The 17,136-nt window shown below is 40.9% G+C and overlaps 1 protein-coding gene across 2 annotated transcripts; it reads right to left on the reverse strand.

Moving 5' to 3' along the window:
- Positions 1 to 15,354, reverse strand: LOC109899624 (cysteine sulfinic acid decarboxylase). Of its 2 annotated transcripts, XM_020495033.2 has the most exons (16): positions 15,208 to 15,354; positions 14,817 to 14,877; positions 11,566 to 11,666; positions 11,181 to 11,317; positions 9,348 to 9,474; positions 9,036 to 9,126; positions 8,720 to 8,942; positions 8,558 to 8,637; positions 8,401 to 8,455; positions 8,002 to 8,118; positions 7,423 to 7,487; positions 7,122 to 7,203; positions 5,145 to 5,344; positions 691 to 742; positions 516 to 605; positions 1 to 370 (listed from the first exon to the last, which is right to left on the reverse strand). In XM_020495033.2, exons 3-16 carry the CDS (start codon positions 11,648 to 11,650, stop codon positions 197 to 199), a joined length of 1,578 nt encoding a protein of 525 aa, XP_020350622.1. In that variant the 5' UTR covers positions 11,651 to 11,666; positions 14,817 to 14,877; positions 15,208 to 15,354; the 3' UTR covers positions 1 to 196. The 2 variants fall into 2 exon arrangements, with proteins under 2 accessions (XP_020350622.1, XP_020350623.1); XM_020495034.2 differs by lacking the exon at positions 14,817 to 14,877.
- Between the last annotated feature and the right edge of the window lie 1,782 nt (positions 15,355 to 17,136).

The following is a 17,136-nucleotide window of genomic DNA, read 5'->3' on the forward strand; positions in this document are numbered from 1 at the left end:
TGCCATACAATAAGTCACTGGACTAGGTTTATTACTGTGTCACATACCACATTTCAAACACTTTGTTTGGCATCTGTGTCCACAATCAGTGCCATTAGACTGATGAAAAATGGATCATATTGTTAAAAAAACTGACATGTCTGTTGAGTCATGACATAGATGGAGGTGCAAGACCATATTTAGGTATAATTACAGATCACAGATCATTCCCAAGCCTCTCAATCTCATTCAGACAGAATGTCATATCTTGGTGGGAGAGCTGCGGTGAGATGACTATCATGCGGAAGAAGTTGACTCGTCCACCCTGAGGCTGGTAGCCCAACATCATAGTACCCTGCTTCATCATTCGCTCCTTAATCACTGGAGCCACCTGTTGATGAAGACACAAGATCACCCAAGCATTGTATCAGCCAGACAGACAAACTAACTGGATTAAAAATGTAGAATATATCATAGCAATTGAGGTAAAACAAATAAATAACTGGAATCATAGTAAGCACTTCACACACACCAACCTTTGACAATCTGTCATTGTAGTCTGGACTGTTCTCCTTTCCCCTCAGACTGGGTGGTATGAACCAGAAACACACGTTCACAAACAACGGCTGTTCAACAGAACAAAAGCGGAAGACATAGGTGAGATAAATGGGAGAAGAAAATGTTTATGTATTTTCTAAAACAATGACTCACCTTCCCGATAAGTTCAAAGCCCTCTCTTCTCTGCATCTCCTCCACCAGATATCTATGGTTGGACGGTCAACACACAGATCAGTGTTCCACAACATTTGAAACATCTTTCATTGACATACAGTACCAGTCAAAAGTTTGGACACGTACTTATGCACATTTTTTTTCTTCTTCTACATTGTAGAATAATAGTGAAGGCATCAACTATGAAATAACACATGAAATCATGCAGTAACCAAAAAAAAGTGTTCATGCTCAAATTGCTGCAAAGAAACCACCACTAAAAGACACCAATAATAAGAAGAGACTTACTTGGGCCAAGAAACACAAGCAATGGACACTAGACTGATGGATTCTGTCCTTTGGTCTGAAGAGTCCAAATTTGAGATTTTTGGTTCCAACTAAGAATACCGAAGACTGAATTAAATTATTTTGAAACCGCAATTAAGGGAATTAACTGGAATGATATTTTGTCCTATATAGATGTGGAAGCTGATCATCAGGTTTTTCTATCCACAATCCAGACTACAATAAATTGTTTCCTAAAGAAAACCAAATCCAAACCTGGCCAAAAGAGCACTCTTCCTTGGCTAAATGGAGAAATCTGGAAATTGATGAAAGAACGAGATTATGCTCTAAAAACAGCCCTAAAATCCAAATTAGAGCATGACAGACATAGGTTTATCATGTTGAGAAATAAGGTGATGAAAGACAGGCCAAGGCAAACTTTTTTATTAACATAATTGGTGAAGCAAAGGGAAATTCTAAATTGGTCTGGGAGAATCTAAAAACGTTAACAGGGAAAGACCATACTAATACTGCAAAAATAATAGAAATCATGGTGAATAACAATCTAACATGGATGCAGTCGAAATAGCAATAGCCTTCAATTCCTACTTTATTGACTCTGTCAGGGTACTGACACAGAACCCCTCCACTGGTTTCTTGGGCTCAGTGCTAGTAAATGATGCTCAACCTGTCTTTATCATAAGGGAGGTTTCTGAGTCAAAGTTGAACAAGGTGATTAGCTCACTAAAGAACTCAAAAGCGAAATATGTGTTTGGGCTGGACTCTACCTTTCTTCAAAACTACAAAGAGTCACCCATTGGCTACATTACTAAAGGTCACCAACACATCTATTGGTCTGGGGGTGTTTCCAAGGGTATGGAAGTTGGCCATAATAACGGCCATCTTTAAATCGGGTGACCCTGCTGACGTGAGTAACTACAGGCCCATTAGTATACTACCTGTGGTGTTGAAGGTTGCTGAAAAGTGTGTAGCAGAACAACTGATTGTCCACCTCAACAACAACCCCTTCACATTACACTCGCCGCAGTTTGGCTTCAGAGAGAAACACTCCACAGAAACTTCCAACTGCTTTCTTCTGGAAAATGTGAAGTCCAAGATGGACAAAGGGGGTGATGTTGGGGCTGTGTTTCTGGACCTAAGGAAGGCTTTTGATACTGTTAACCATGAGATTCTCATTACAAAATTGTCCAAGTTCAACTTTTCCCCCCGATGCCTTGATGGATGAAATCATACCTTGACGGCAGAACTCAGTGTGTCAGAGAGAGCAATGAGCTGTCGCCCACTCTTAGCTATGTGCCCCAAGGGTCAATACTGAGGCCCCTCCTGTTCAGCCTGTACATTAATGATCTGCCTTCTGTCTGTACTGGGACTGAAGTTCAAATGTATGCAGATGATACAGTGATATGTGCACACAGAGAGCAAACAGCAAGCTGCACAAGAACTCACTACTGTAATGGTCCAGGTTACAAAGTGTCTCAGTGACTCGTGTTGGCATCTCAATGTGAAAAGAACTGTCTGCATGTTCTTCACAAAGAGGGCAACAGATGCTACTGAGCCAGATGTCTATGTGTCAGGGGAGAAGCTCCAGCTGGTATCTGATTTTAAGTACCGTAATTGCTGGACTATTAAGTGCACCTGAATATAAACCGCACCCACTGAATTATTAAAAAATATGTATTTTGTACATAAATAAGCCGCACATGTCTATAAGCCGCACATGTCTATAAGCCGCACATGTCTATAAGCCGCACATGTCTATAAGCCGCAGGTGCCTACCGGTACATTGAAACAAATGAACTTGGTCACTATCTTCCTCCTCCTGTGCACTGAAACCACTGAAGTCATCTCCTTCGGTGTCGGAGTTGAATAGCCTCAGAATTGCTTCATCCGATGTTGGATCGTTTTCATTGTCGCTCTCGTCACTTTCATCCGGAGGCAAATACCCAGCTGAGCTCATGCTGCCCCTTCAACACGCAGCAGTCCAGCCTTTCGAAAGCCGTTGATGATAGTGGATTTTTTGACAATGCTCCACGCTGTCAGGACCCACTGGCAGACTTGACCATAAGTTGCTCTTCGCATGCGGCCCGTTTTAGTGAAGGATTTCTCCCCACTTGTCATCCAAGCCTCCCACTGAACAAGGAGCGCCACCTTAAATGCACGATTTACTCTGATGTCGAGTGGCTGCAAATACTTTGGGCCATCTGCTTTTCTTCCCTCTGAAAGCTTCTGTTGTCTTTTTGCACTGAGTCAGTTCCTCACGCTGCTGTTTCCAACGTCTTATCATCGACTCATTAAGGCCAAGCTCCCGTGCAGCAGCTCTATTTCCTTTTCCAACAGCCAGATCGATCGCCTTCAACTTGAAAGCTGCATCATATGCATTTCTCCGTGTCTTTGCCATGATGAGGGTGACAAAATTGATGACAAAATTACTACCGTAATCAGAATGATGGGAAGTTTGAGCGCGCTCGATATATGTCACATTATGTGACGGTGCTCAGTTTTTTGGCGGCATGAATCTTGTGAAAGCGGGAAAAATCCATAAATTAGCCGCGTCATTGTATAAACCGCAAGGTTCAAAGCGTGGGAATAAAGTAGCGGCTTATAGTCCGGAAATTACGGTACCTTGGCATCATACTTAATTCCAACCTCTTAAAAATCCATGTGAAAAAGGTCATTCAAATAACCAATTCAACCTAGCTAATTTCTGATTTATACGTAATTGTTTGATATAGAGGTAGCAAAACTGTACTTCAAATCTATGATACTCCCCCACTTAACATACTGCTTGACTAGTTCGGCCCAAGCTTGCTGTACAACATTAAAACCCATTCAGTCAAACAGGCTCTCAAAGTACTTGATAGGAAGCCCAAAAATCATCACGGTTACATCCTCAGAAAGCATGAGCTCCTGAGTTGGGAAAATCTTGTGCAATACACCGACACGTCTTCTATTTAAGATCCTAAATGGCCTGTCTCCCCCTCCACTCAGTATTTTTGTTAAACAGAGAACCCAAACATATGGCAGCAGATACACAAGGTCTGCCATGAGAGGTGACTGTATAGTTCCCTTAAGGAAAAGCACCTTTAGAAAATCCGCTTTCTCTGTGAGAGCTTCCCATGTCTGGAATACACCTCCATCAGACACACATAACTGCACCACCGATCACACTTTCACAAAAAACATGAAGACATGGCTAAAGGTCAATCAGATTTGTGAACATAATCCCTAGCTGTGTATTGCCGCTTTCCATGTTGTCTGTAGCTTGTGAGGTGTGGAAACACTGTTGCTTTTATGGATTTTGTCTTGTTGCTTTTTGTGCTATGTTTCTCTGTCTGTACGCTGTCTTGCTTGTCCTATGTTGCTCTGCGTGTGCTCACTGCTCATTGATTGTCTGTATTGTAATTGTTTTTAATAACCTGCCCAGGGACTGAGGTTGAAAACTAGCCGCCTGGCTAAAATCGGCACTTTTACTGAAACGTTGATTAATGTGCACTGTCCCTGCAAAAATAAACTCAAACCGCTGTATCTTTGTGAGACACAGAGTAGGTAAACAGATGATCTCTACATGTGTGTTTCACACCGTGAAGCATGGAGGTAGTGGTGTGATGGTGTGGTGGTCTGTGATTTACTGTCTTGTGATTTATTTAGAATTCCAGGCACATTTAAGCATTCTGCAGCGATACGCCATCCCATCTGGTTTGCACTTAGTGGGACTAGCATTTGTTGCTTTTCAACAGGACAATGACCCAACACAGCTCCAGGCTGTGTAAGAGCTATATGACCAAAGCGAGTGATGGAGTGCTGCATCAGATGACCTGGCCTCCACAATCACCCAACCATAACCTAATTGAGATAGGTTACTTTGAAAAATCTCAAAAATTAAATATATATTTGTATATAACTTTTTTTGGTTACTTCATGACTCCATGTGTGTTATTTCATAGTTTTGATGTCTTCACCATTATTCTACCATGTAGAAAATAGTTAAAAAAATAAAGAAAAACCCTTGAATGAGTAGGTGTCCAAACGTTTGACTCTACTGTAGATTCGATACATTAAAAAACAAATGACAACTCTAAGGTGTGTTAAGTAAGGAGCTTGACTAGTCAGACTTACAGCAGTAGGTTTGTGAATGTCTATGTTTGTACCTTGTATGGGTGAAAGCCCTGTCAACACGCTCTTCCAAGCCTTTTGACCCTACAGCTTTCCACATCAACCACAGCTTCAGGCAGTCAACCTTACGGCCACACTGTATCGACTTGTCCCCCGTGTCCAGACTCGTGTCATAGAACTTGTCCTGCTGGAAGAGGTACTTTGCATCCGCACTGTGGCAATGTTTCAATAGGTGCTGCGGAAAAGGGGAAGAGATCAAGAATAGCTGAGATTTAACACAAAATAAATGGTTTGACGTTTGTTTGAGCAGGTGTCCACATACCTTTGGTAATGTAGTGCACCTTTGTAATGAGTGATTTTCAAGACGGCAACACCAATGACATACAACTTAGGGACATTTATCTTGGTAAAAAATAATAATAGCCTTTAATATCAATGGTGTAAAGTACTAAAGTAAAAATTCTTTAAAGTAGCAAAGTCGTTTTTTGGGTAATCTACATTAATTTATATTTTTGACAACTTTACTTCACCTTTTTTTTACCCCTTTTCGTTATATCCAAATTGGTAGTTACAATCTTGTCCCATCGCTGCAACTCCAGTACAGACTCGGAAGTGATAAAGGTCGAGAGCCATGCGTCCGCCGAAACACGACCCTGCCAAGCCGCACTGCTTCTTGACACACTGCCCGCTTAACCCGGAAGCCAGCCGGAGGTAACACCATACAACTGGCGACCAAAGTCAGCGTGCATGCGCCCGGCCTGCCACAAGGAGTTGCTGGAGCGCAATGGGACAAGGACATCCCGGCCAGCCAAACCCTCCCCTAACCCGGACGACGCTGGGCCACATTGTGCACCGCCTCATGCTTAGCAGGACAGGAAAATTGTCTAATTCACACACTTATCAAGAGAAGATCCCATGTCATCCCGACTGCCCCTGATCTGGTGGACTCACTAAACACATGCTTCATTTGTAAAAGTGTTGGAGCATGCCCTTGGCTATCTGTAAATGTTTGTAAAAAAAAATTTCAAACATTGCCATCTTGTTTACTTTATATAATAAACCTTTTTTTTAATATATATATTTTTGATACTATACTGGGTGACTTTCACTTAAGTCATTTCTATTAAGGCATCTTTACTTTTACGCAAGTATGACAAATTAGTACTTTTTCATCACTGTTATATATATATATATATATATAGATCTTTACACACATGGTTGTCGTCACCCCACCTTCACATTTCTCACTGTCAATTGTGAATTATAATCGTGAATTATAAAGTTTTACTTGTGAAACAACCAACATCTACCTGCCAACCATTTGATCTCAATCAGTTTCATGGGAATATGCATTTAGATGTTAGTTATGTAGTTTTTCAATTATGTACAGCGGGTGGATTTTTAGAGTTGATGGCATTAAACTGTAGCATAGCTGTGTTTTGTTTCAATCAAAATCACATTTTGCCTCGTGGCACACACGTGAGTTTCTTTAATTTACATTAATGTTATACTATTTGGTTCTGTTATGTACAATAGGCCTACTATCATTATGTGATCTTGCATACATTGATTCAGCTTTGCTCTGAATTTATTAAAACGAACACCATTCAGAGTAGCTTGTTCCGTACAAGTAGAGCAGAGACTGTTCGCAAGTAGAGAATCCTGCACATGCGCAGACGTGTTGAGACCATTAGACCCTGGGAATATGGATCAAGAAAAATCGGATCCGCAGCCAATACGTTCACTCCAAACTGCATGTCGACATATAAATTGTATCCAGGAGTTCATCTGACTATGGGTAAGTAGAACAAAACGGATTACTTGCCCAAATATCCCTTTAAACAAGTATAAAGGACTTGAGACAAACAGTTCAATACATAAAAAAAACATGTATGATGTGTAAATATTTGTCATTTTAAAGTGAATTTTATGGTTGTAAAGGCAAGGGATGCAAACGTCATCGCATCTCAAGAACAACCCTTTGGTGTGGATCTCGTGAAGGGGTGTCTTACTGTGGTGTCCTTGAGCAGAATGGCTGAACACTGCAAGCCCGTCAGCATCATCTTGTGTGGATTCCAAGTCACTGAATCGGCTCTGATCACAAACACATCATCACACCTGAGTCAAAGTCCTATGTTGAGCCATTCAGAAGGCTTGCCCAGTCATGCGAGACATCAAGACACCTAATCTATACTTTAGTACACAAGCATACACAGGCTGAATTCATTTAAAAGCTTTGTGCAGCAGCAGCACATTTAGATGTTTTGTGTACAACTTAAATCCAGTAACTGTATTCTGGGCATGCAGTCCTACCTCTCAACTCCTCTCATGAGATGTTTGTGTTCCTTTGAGAAGAGAACACTCCCCCCCCAGGCTGCCTGTGCCAAACCACAAGAGAATGCCAGTCAGTACAGATGTAGGATCTTAAATTTGATTACCCCGTTGCAGAAGAACTTTTGTGCAACGCAGGAAACTTTCATTTGTAGTGTATTTGAGGTTTAAAAAGGCTTCTGAAATTCATTATTTCAGACTTGATTTGCCCTTATGAGAAATGCATCAACCCCTTCAAAAATCCATTAATTCTAATCCAAATAATTCACATTTCCTGTTGCTGCAAGATTATTTTCCTGCTATAGCAAACTGGCTCAAATTAAGATCCTACATCTGTATTCTTCAGGTCAAAATACATGGGAAAGATGGTCAACTGTTGAAAAGGATGTAAATTAGCCACTGTCGATCTTTTACATTCTTTTAGGAATGGGGTATGAAGTTTTGATCAACATAATAGATGCCGTCGGGCATAATCTTGACAGAAGACTACTTTTGTGATCTGAAAACATTGGACAAAGTTGGATTCTGGAGTGAAAGATCACTTTTTTTTTTTTTACTCACATCCACATGCATCCACAACCCCTGTCTGTCACAGATGTCAGCGATGGGCTCCAGTGGGTCAAAGGCGCCTTGTACAGTCGTTCCTGATGTGGCATGGACAAAGAATGGCACTGCCCCCTGGTAGGTGAAGAGGGGTAATGAAAGATGCCCTTGCATCTCTACCTGCTGCCTTGTAGTGTGATATGTGCATTGCCGACAGACAACTAGGAATTGCAGATAAAATATTTTAAATGCTAATAGAGTACTAGGAATTCATCAGATCCTTGTGCAAGATATCACTGATTGTCTATCAGCAATTCCTAGTAGTCTATTGGCAATTCCTACTGTTATCGGTATAAATACTGAATATCACAGCACATAAAATAGAATTTACACAGTAAATTAAAAAGGTAAACTTGCTTGAGATTTCGCCAGCTCAATTGTCTCACCAAGGTCTTCTGGAATCATGCAACCCCTTTAGGACAACAGAGAGCACGTGTTAAAATCTGTAAATCATGTATGCCTAAGAATGATGAGATGACTGACAAGTCACAAAGAAAGGTTCTGATCACTTTACCTGTCATCCACTTTGACCTTAAACACGTTCTCAGTCCCAATACCCTGAAATGCAGCCGCTTTCATCACAGAGTAGTGGCTCTGGAGGAAAGTTTGGGTAATGAATGAATGAATGGGAAGTTGAATAGTGTATTACTTCAACCATACTGTCCATTTTCCCCACCTGTTGAGATGTAAAGACAGCTAGTCGAGGGAGGGACCACATTCCCTTAAGTTTTACTTCTGGGAAGGCCCGGTAGCGTGCTACGTTCATGGCATACATGTTAGACATGGTACCGCCTGGGCAGAAGATGCCATCTCCCTCTGCCCACCCAACTAGAGAACGTAGCTTGGAGAGTACCTCGTCTTCCATCAGGACAAACACTGGAGCCACCTCATAGGTATACCTGTAAAAGAACAGTCCATCACAAGCATCTTCATACCAAAACTTACATACCATAAAGTATATGTGCATATAAATATATATTGCTTTCGCCTACTGGCTAGTGTTAAGAGCCTCCGTAAGGAATCGTCCTGTCAAGGCATGGTAGTCCACCCCTGCAAAGAGCTGATTGAAGAACCGCGGATGATCTGGAAAGAGATATGCGCTTTACAGTAGTGCATGCATTCAGGACCGTCCCAAGCCATCGCATTTACCAAGAATCTAATGTAACCAAAAACCACACTCATCTCCGTCTGTCTAATGTTTCCCTGTGAGGTCGGGTTAGCTCTGGTCCCGGGCGCTAGTGCGGCTAGCAGCAAACCGCCCTAACAACCTGGACAGAGCTAGAGAAGGGGGGGGGGCAACTTACTGGTCTTGACACTGTACTTGGCCACATCCCGTATTCTCTGCAGCAGCTGGTGTTGCGGCTCCCCATTCTCTCGCAGCTCCAGATCTAGCAGAGCAGCTAACTCCTCTGGCTCGCGCCACTCACACACCTGTGACCAGGGGTAGAACAAGCACAGGCAACCCATCAAAATACAGCACTGAGTAGTGTGTACCATGTTTGATTGTGATGCACACAGTCAGGTGTGAAGAAAATGTCAGTTAACTTACAGGCAATTCCACAGTAAGTGACAAACTATGCACACGGACTACTTATAACAAACGGAACAAATCATCATTCTTTTACCAAACTTTGCATCTGCACTCTTCAGGTAAATGTGTTTTTGTACAATTCTGTGGAAACTGTTAAAAGTAGTCCTTGTGCATAGTGTAGTCCGGTTAACTTTGCAATCATTGGTTTTTGTTTGCCATACGTTTTAAAGTGAAAACTGAGTCTGTCTCACTTACCGTGGAATTGCGTTTATTTTTATTTAACTAGGCAAGTCAGTTAAGAACAAATTCTTAATTACAATGAAGGCCTAGGAACAGTGGGTTAACTGCCTGGTTCAGGGGCAGAACGAGAGATTTTTCATCTTGTCAGCCCAGGGATTCGATCTAGCAACCTTTTGGTTACTGGCCCAAAGCTCTAACCACTAGGCTACCTGCCGGTAGTGGCTACCTGCCGCTACAGGTCCAGTGGTTCCTAAACAAGTTTGCTACATGACCCACCAGGACAGGTATGTTACTCAGGACTACCCAAAAGGCCTGTACAGCAAAAAACACAACAATATAGTGCCTTCAAAAAGTATTCACACCCCCCAACTTTTTCCACATTTTGTTGCGTAAACTGAAATGTCTTGACTCAATAAGTGTTCAACCCCTTTCTCATGGCAAGCCTAAGGATGGATCAATAACTTTGTAGTTACTCCACAATACTAACCTAAATGACAGAGTGAAAAGAAAGAAGCCTATACAGAATAAAAAAATATTCCAAAACATGCATCCTGTTCGCAACAAGGCACTTAAATAACACTGGGAAAGAAAAAAAAATTGGCAAAGAAATTTACTTTTTGTCCTGAATACAAAGCACTATGTTTGGGGCATATCCAAAACACCACATCACCAAGTACCACTCTTCATATTTTCAAGCATAGTGATGGTTGCATCATGTTATGGGTATGATTATCATCGACAAGGACTAAGGAGTTCAGGATAAAAAGAAACAGAACACAGGTATAAGCACTGGCAAAATCCTAGAGAAAACCCCGGTTCAGTCTGCTCTCCAATATACACTGGGATCCTAATTCCCCTTTCAGCAGGACAATAACCTAAAACACAAGGACAACTCTACACTGGAGTTGCTTAACAAGACATGGAATGTTCCCGAGTGCCATGGTTAGTTTTGGCAATGATCAACAATCAACTTGACAGACCTTGAAGAATTATTTTAAGAATAAAGTAAAGTACAAATATTGTACAATCCAGGTTTGCAAATCTCTTATAGAGACTTACTCAAAAAGCCACCAAAGCTGCTTCACCAAATATTGACTTAGGGGTGTGAAGACTTATGCAAATTAAATATTTCTGTACTTCATTTTCAATTAATTTGCAACAACTTGTTTTCACTTTGTCATTATGGGGTATTGCGGGTAGATGGATGATAAATAAAATATTGAATGCCATTATGAATTCAGGCTCTAACAACAAAATGTGGAATAAGTCAAAGGGTATAAGCACTTTCTGAAGGCACTCTATATGGCACAATGCAGAGAACAGGCATGTTAGGCTAGAGATTAGACAGTTAACAGGGATGTGAGACCTTCTCTTTGACGTCTGTGCCTTTACATAGCACCTCCTCAATGATGACTTTAAAAGCCTCGGTCAGGAAGAGCTGGCCTTCACTGTTGTCCAGAAGAGGTTCATTCATATCCTGCTGACCATACAGGGGAGAAGGTCCTGTAGTTGTCCCATCGTCCAACCAGGAAAAAGGAGAGAGGGTTGAATAGAGTTGTAGTAGTTTCATGATACTGCATTGTTGAGTCAGTAGTTAAAGTCAATCATTAGAACTACCAACAAGTTCTTTGCATGTTTACGGTCTTTACACAATAGCAATTCATGGTATTGCAGATATCTAGTCACAGGCTCTAGAACCCTGGACAGTGCACCCTCCTCCCGTCAGATAACACACAAACATTCCAAATCACCTTGCTCTGAAACAACACTCTGATTACTCCACCAGTCAAGAAAGGAAGACCATCCCAGGTTCCAGAATCTAGGTAGGTGACTCATGACTTAAAACCACAGTCTGCAAATAAGACCAAACAGAAACAATTGAGCAAATGCATCCCTTGATATTCCACATTTCTAAAGGGGTCATTTACACTACATACATTTACGGAAGCAAAACAAAAAATATATAACCTGCATATTAGAGGTCAACCGATTAATCGGAATGGCCGATTTCAAGTTTTCATAAATCAGTAAATCGGCCTTTTTGGACACGATTATGGCTGATTACATTGCACTCCACAAGGAGACTGTGTGTCTGGCAGGCTGACTACCTGTTATGCGAATGCAGTAAGGAGCCAAGATAAGTTTAATGCTAGCTAGCACCTCATCTTAGAAAAACACTATAAATCTTAAACATAATCACTAGTTAACTAAACATGGTTGATGATATTACTAGTTTATCTAGCTTGTCCTGCGTTGCATATAATCGATGCGGTGCCTGATAATTTATCATTGAATCACAGCCTACTTCGCTAAACAGGTGAATTAACAAGCGCATTCGCGAAAAAAGCACTGCCGTTGCACCAATGTGTACCTAACCATAAACATCAATGCCTTTCTTAAAATCAATACACACGTATATATTTTTAAACCTGCATATTTAGTTAACATTGCCTGCTAACATGAATTTATTTTAACTAGGGAAATTGTGTCACTTCTCTTGCGTTCTGTGCAAGCAGAGTCAGGGTATATGCAGCAGCTTTTCTGGACCTCCAATAATCGGTATCGGAGTTGAAAAATCATAATCTTCGACCTCTACTGCATATACACATAATTGTAGAGTAAAGATGCAAATCTCGTGCGTCACCTTACCTAGTAGGTAGTGTGCGAGACAGCCCCTAGACTTGCTCCCATCCGAGCAGTAACATGCATAATTGGGCACATTCCTCTGTGTTGGACTCATGCCAGATCTCACAACGCCTGGATAGGTATTTGAAGTATCATCATATGTAAGAGCAATCTGTCAGTTGATGACATAGCACACAACCATTGGTGGATGCTTGCAACATCTGAGCAGGGGAACGCGATCAGAGTCTCCTCAAGCCAAATGCTCCTACAGTAATTGGTTGCGTTGCCCTGCTCAGACGTTGCATGCATCAATCAATGGTAGAGTGCCACGTCATCGACTGACAGATTGCTTTTTTAAATTGATTTATCCGTTATTTTACCAGGTAAGGTGACTGAGAACACGTTCTCATTTGCAGCAACGACCTGGGGAATGAATGAGCCAATTGTAAACTGGGGATTATTACATACGATATGCTTAGCTGATACTATCCAGAGGTTGTAAGATCTGGCATGCATCAGCACCCAAAATCTTAAAAGCAGAGCAATCTTTTTAAAACAGCTGAAATATACAGAATAAAAATAAACACAACATGTAAAGTGTTGGTTCCAGGAGCTGAAATAAAAGCTCCAAGAAATGTTCCAGATGCACAAAAAGCTTCTCTCTCAAATGTTGGGCACAAATTTATTTACATCCCTGTTAGTGGGCATTTCTCCTTTGCCAAGATAATCCATCCACCTGACAGGTGTGGCATATCAAGAAGTTGATTAAAGAGCATGATCATTACACAGGTGCACCTTTTGCTGGGGACAATAAAAGGCCACTCTAAAATGTGTAGTTTTGTTGCACAACAACGCCACAGATGTCTCAAGTTGAGGGAGAGTGCAATTGGCAAGCTGACTGCAGGAATGTCTAAAAATAGTTTTGAAAGGTCATCAAACAGGGAATTCCTTGTCGTGGAAACTGAGGCAACTTTCTAGAGATCAGACTTCATGATTTGACCTTGTTTTAAATCAAGAATTCCCAGTTGTATTGAAAGCACCATATATCCAGAAATACTGTAAATAATGAAGAGATGGTCTTGTCTCCGCCCTATCAAATGGGAGTTGTTGTCCAGCAGACCGATTTAACTGGAGTGGACCCTGTCGCTTCGCCCCCTCCCCCTTGGTATATCTCTTTCGCCTGTGTGACTCGGACTGTGAAATCTGACACCACTTGAAGCTGGGATGTTTCGCCTACCATTTCAGTCGCTCTTCCAATTGTCCAACTATTGGCTAAACGCGATGGTCACATTCCCCTGCTCAGACATTGCACGCATCAACCAATGGTTGCGTGCTACGTCATTAACAGTGTCATCGACTGATAAATTGCTATAACATATGATGTGATTAGCTGATACGTTAAATACCTATCCATGCGATGTTAGATCTGGCATGCAACAACAACGCCTGGTCAGAGGAACACACCCTAGGTCACAGCCACTAACAATGCACATGCCTGCAATCCTTAGATCCTAGCAAAGCAGGATGGATTTGTCGCTCTAGCACATTCAGAGATCGATTTATAGCAAACTTTATCAAAGTATTCAAAAAATATATATAGAGATATTTTTACAAATAACACTTTCGGTTATTCATAGTCAGACAATATTAATATGAGCTGAAAGGTCAGTTCCTAATATGTTCAGGAAGCCAAGCGAAATCCTTGTCTGATGTTCAGAAGAGCGGGGCATAAGTTTTGATCAAGAGAGACCTTTAGAAAATATGCAAATGTTCTCTAAGACTAAACATACAAATATGTATTTTACAGTTATAAGCAAGGTAAAATCTTAGTGAGTCATTTAATAATTTGATTGTACTATATTTTGAAAACATACAAGTCACTTCAAGCCTTATATATGTTTTGTTGAATAGGAAATACATAATTCAGATTTAATATTTTCATATTTGTACAGTGTACATGAGCTTGTGTCCTCAAATGTGACTAAGGTTATACCTCCGCAATTTATAAAAATTAAGAAGAAAAAAATACTAGAACAGTATTGGAGTATGGAGCATTAATAGTTATTGTTTATCGACCTCATGATAAATAATCACCTTTGGGATTACATAGCCTACATTTTATTTACGGTAAAATTCTAACGTAAAATCAATTTCGTAAAGGTTCAGCTGCTAGCTAACGTTAACATTAAGCTAACTAGCGAATCATAAGCAGCACGTGTTTCAAGTTAGAAAAAAGAATAACGAAAAAAAAAAAAAACACCTTTATGATAAAGTATTGCATGCATCATCGAATTTGCAGACTAATGTGAAATGACCTACTATTGATAATGTGATGAGTAGGTTGGATAGTCATAAATTAGGCTAATAATATACTCACGTTCACAAAAGACAATTCTGCTTTTCTTCTTTCTTTGCACACATCCAGAGCCCAACCCCAGCTAGAGGGACATTTTTAAGGATGGTCATTTTTAAAGAGTACCCGAGAAAAACGTGCCCTTTTATAAACAAAATTCATGCAATTCTACAACTAATTACTTTTCATGACTAAATAGTCTTTCATACTATAACATTTACACAATAAGAAACTCTACTGACAAACTGAGATCAATAAAAACGACCTTGTATTGAATGCAAACATCTAATCGATGCCTTTGAAAAGGGGAGACATATTGTAGGCTATGACGTCCATCTAGATTAATTTATTGTCCTACAAAAAAACTTTCCAGGACCCTGGACTCCTACTATAAAGATAGAATATACGCACTCACCGAAATTATGGCTGATGCTCTCCACTATAGTGTCAAAAGTTTAGTTTTTCTGGATCAAAATGGGGTTTTGGTGGTGGGCGTGGCCAAGTGCGTGGTCACTGGTGCTGTTTCCGACCGAACATTTTCGAGACCCGCCTGTTGGCCCCAGTGACACAATGTAGCTGTTTTAAAGCTAATTTCATGCAATTCTACACATTTTTCCATGTGGTGGATATGAAATGTTGCAGTTTTAAAACAAATTTGCTGCAATTTTACACATTTGGCCATGGTTTTATGCTATCTGAGCGATTCAAGCATTATAACAAAATCAATGGGGCCCCCATGCCATGACAAAAATTCTTCTGAATGCAGTTATGAAAATGTTTGATTCTCCTCTACTGTCTAGCTTTTACTTAGGTCATTGCTAATTCTCAAAGAGGATCTTATTGAAAAATGTACTGGTCCATTATCTTTCCTACATAGTTTATATCTGGTTTTAGTCATTCAAGTTTACTCTGAAAAAGTTTTCCACACAATTTTTGTTTTTACTGTTTTTATTCATTTGATTTATTTTGCCTTTATTTAACCAGGTAGGCTAGTTAAGAACAAGTTCTAATTTAAAACTGCGACCTGGCCAAGATAAATCAAAGCAGTGCGACACAAACAACAACACAGAGTTGCACATGGAATAAACAAAACATACAGTCAATAACACAATATCAAAAAAGTCTATATACAGTGTGTGCAAATGAGGTAAGATAAGGGAGGTAATAAGGCAATAAATAGGCCACAGTGGCAAAATAATTACAATTTAGCAATTAAACACTGGAGTGATAGAGACTGGAGTGATGTGTGCAGAAGATGAATGTGCAAGTAGAGATACTGGGGTGCAAAGTAGCAAAAATAACAGTATGGGGATGAGGTAGTTGGATGGGCTATTTACAGATGGGCTATGTATAGATGCAGTGATCTCTGACAGCTTGTGCTTAGGGAGATATGAGTCTCCAGCTTCAGTGATTTTTGCAATTCGTTCAAGTCATTGGCAGCAGAGAACTGTCAGGAAAGGCGGCCAAAGGAGGAGTTGGCTTTGGGGGTGACCAGTGAAATATATCTGCTGGAGCACGTGCTACGGGTGGGTGCTGCTATGGTGACCAGTGAGCTGAGATAAGGCGGGGCTTTACCTAGCAAAGACTTATAGATGACCTGGAGCCAGTGGGTTTGGCGACAATTTGAAGCGAGGGCCAGCCTATGAGAGCATACAGGTCGCAGTGGTGGGTAGTATATGGGGCTTTGGTGACAAAATGGATGGCACTGGGTGATAGACTGTATCCAATTTGCTGAGTAGAGTGTTTGAGGCTATTTTGTAAATGACATCGCCATGTCAAGAATCGGTAGGATAGTCAGTTTTACGATGGTATGTTTGGCAGCATGAGTGAAGGATGTTTTTTTACGAAATAGGAGGCCGATTCTAGATTTAATTTTGGATTGGAGATGCTTAATGTGAGTCTGGAAGAAGAGTTTACAGTCTAACCAGACACCTAGGTATTTGTAGATGTCCACATATTCTAAGTCAGAACCGTCCAGAGTACGGGCAGGCAGGTGCTGGTAGCGATCGGTTGAAGAGCATGCATTTAGTTTTACTTGCATTTAAGAGCAGTTGGAGGCCACGGAAGGAGTGTTGTATGGCATTGAAGCTTGTCTGGAGGTTAGTTAACACAGTGTCCAAAGAAGTGCCAGAAGTATACAGAATGGTATAGTCTGTAGAGGTGGATCAGAGAATCACCAGCAGCAAGAGCGACATCATTGATGTATACAGAGTAAAGTGTCAGCCCGAGAGTTGAACCCTGTGGCACCCCCATAGAGACTGCCAGAGGTCCGGACAACAGGCCCTTCCATTTGACACACTGAACTCTGTCTGAGAAGTAGTTGGTGAACCAGGCGAGGTAGTCA

Source organism: Oncorhynchus kisutch, linkage group LG11 (assembly GCF_002021735.2).
Source record: "Oncorhynchus kisutch isolate 150728-3 linkage group LG11, Okis_V2, whole genome shotgun sequence".
Lineage (NCBI taxonomy): Eukaryota > Metazoa > Chordata > Actinopteri > Salmoniformes > Salmonidae > Oncorhynchus > Oncorhynchus kisutch.

Excerpts from the sequence above, each read along its gene's own strand:
- LOC109899624 (XM_020495034.2), bottom strand. The coding sequence starts at position 11,650 with ATGAGTCACCTACCTAGATTCTGGAACCTGGGATGGTCTTCCTTTCTT. Across the intron at positions 9,127-9,347 it reads CAAGTACAGTGTCAAGACCA|ATCATCCGCGGTTCTTCAAT; the intron begins GTAAGTTGCCCC and ends ATCTCTTTCCAG. Across the intron at positions 8,638-8,719 it reads CTGTCTTTACATCTCAACAG|AGCCACTACTCTGTGATGAA; the intron begins GTGGGGAAAATG and ends ACTTTCCTCCAG.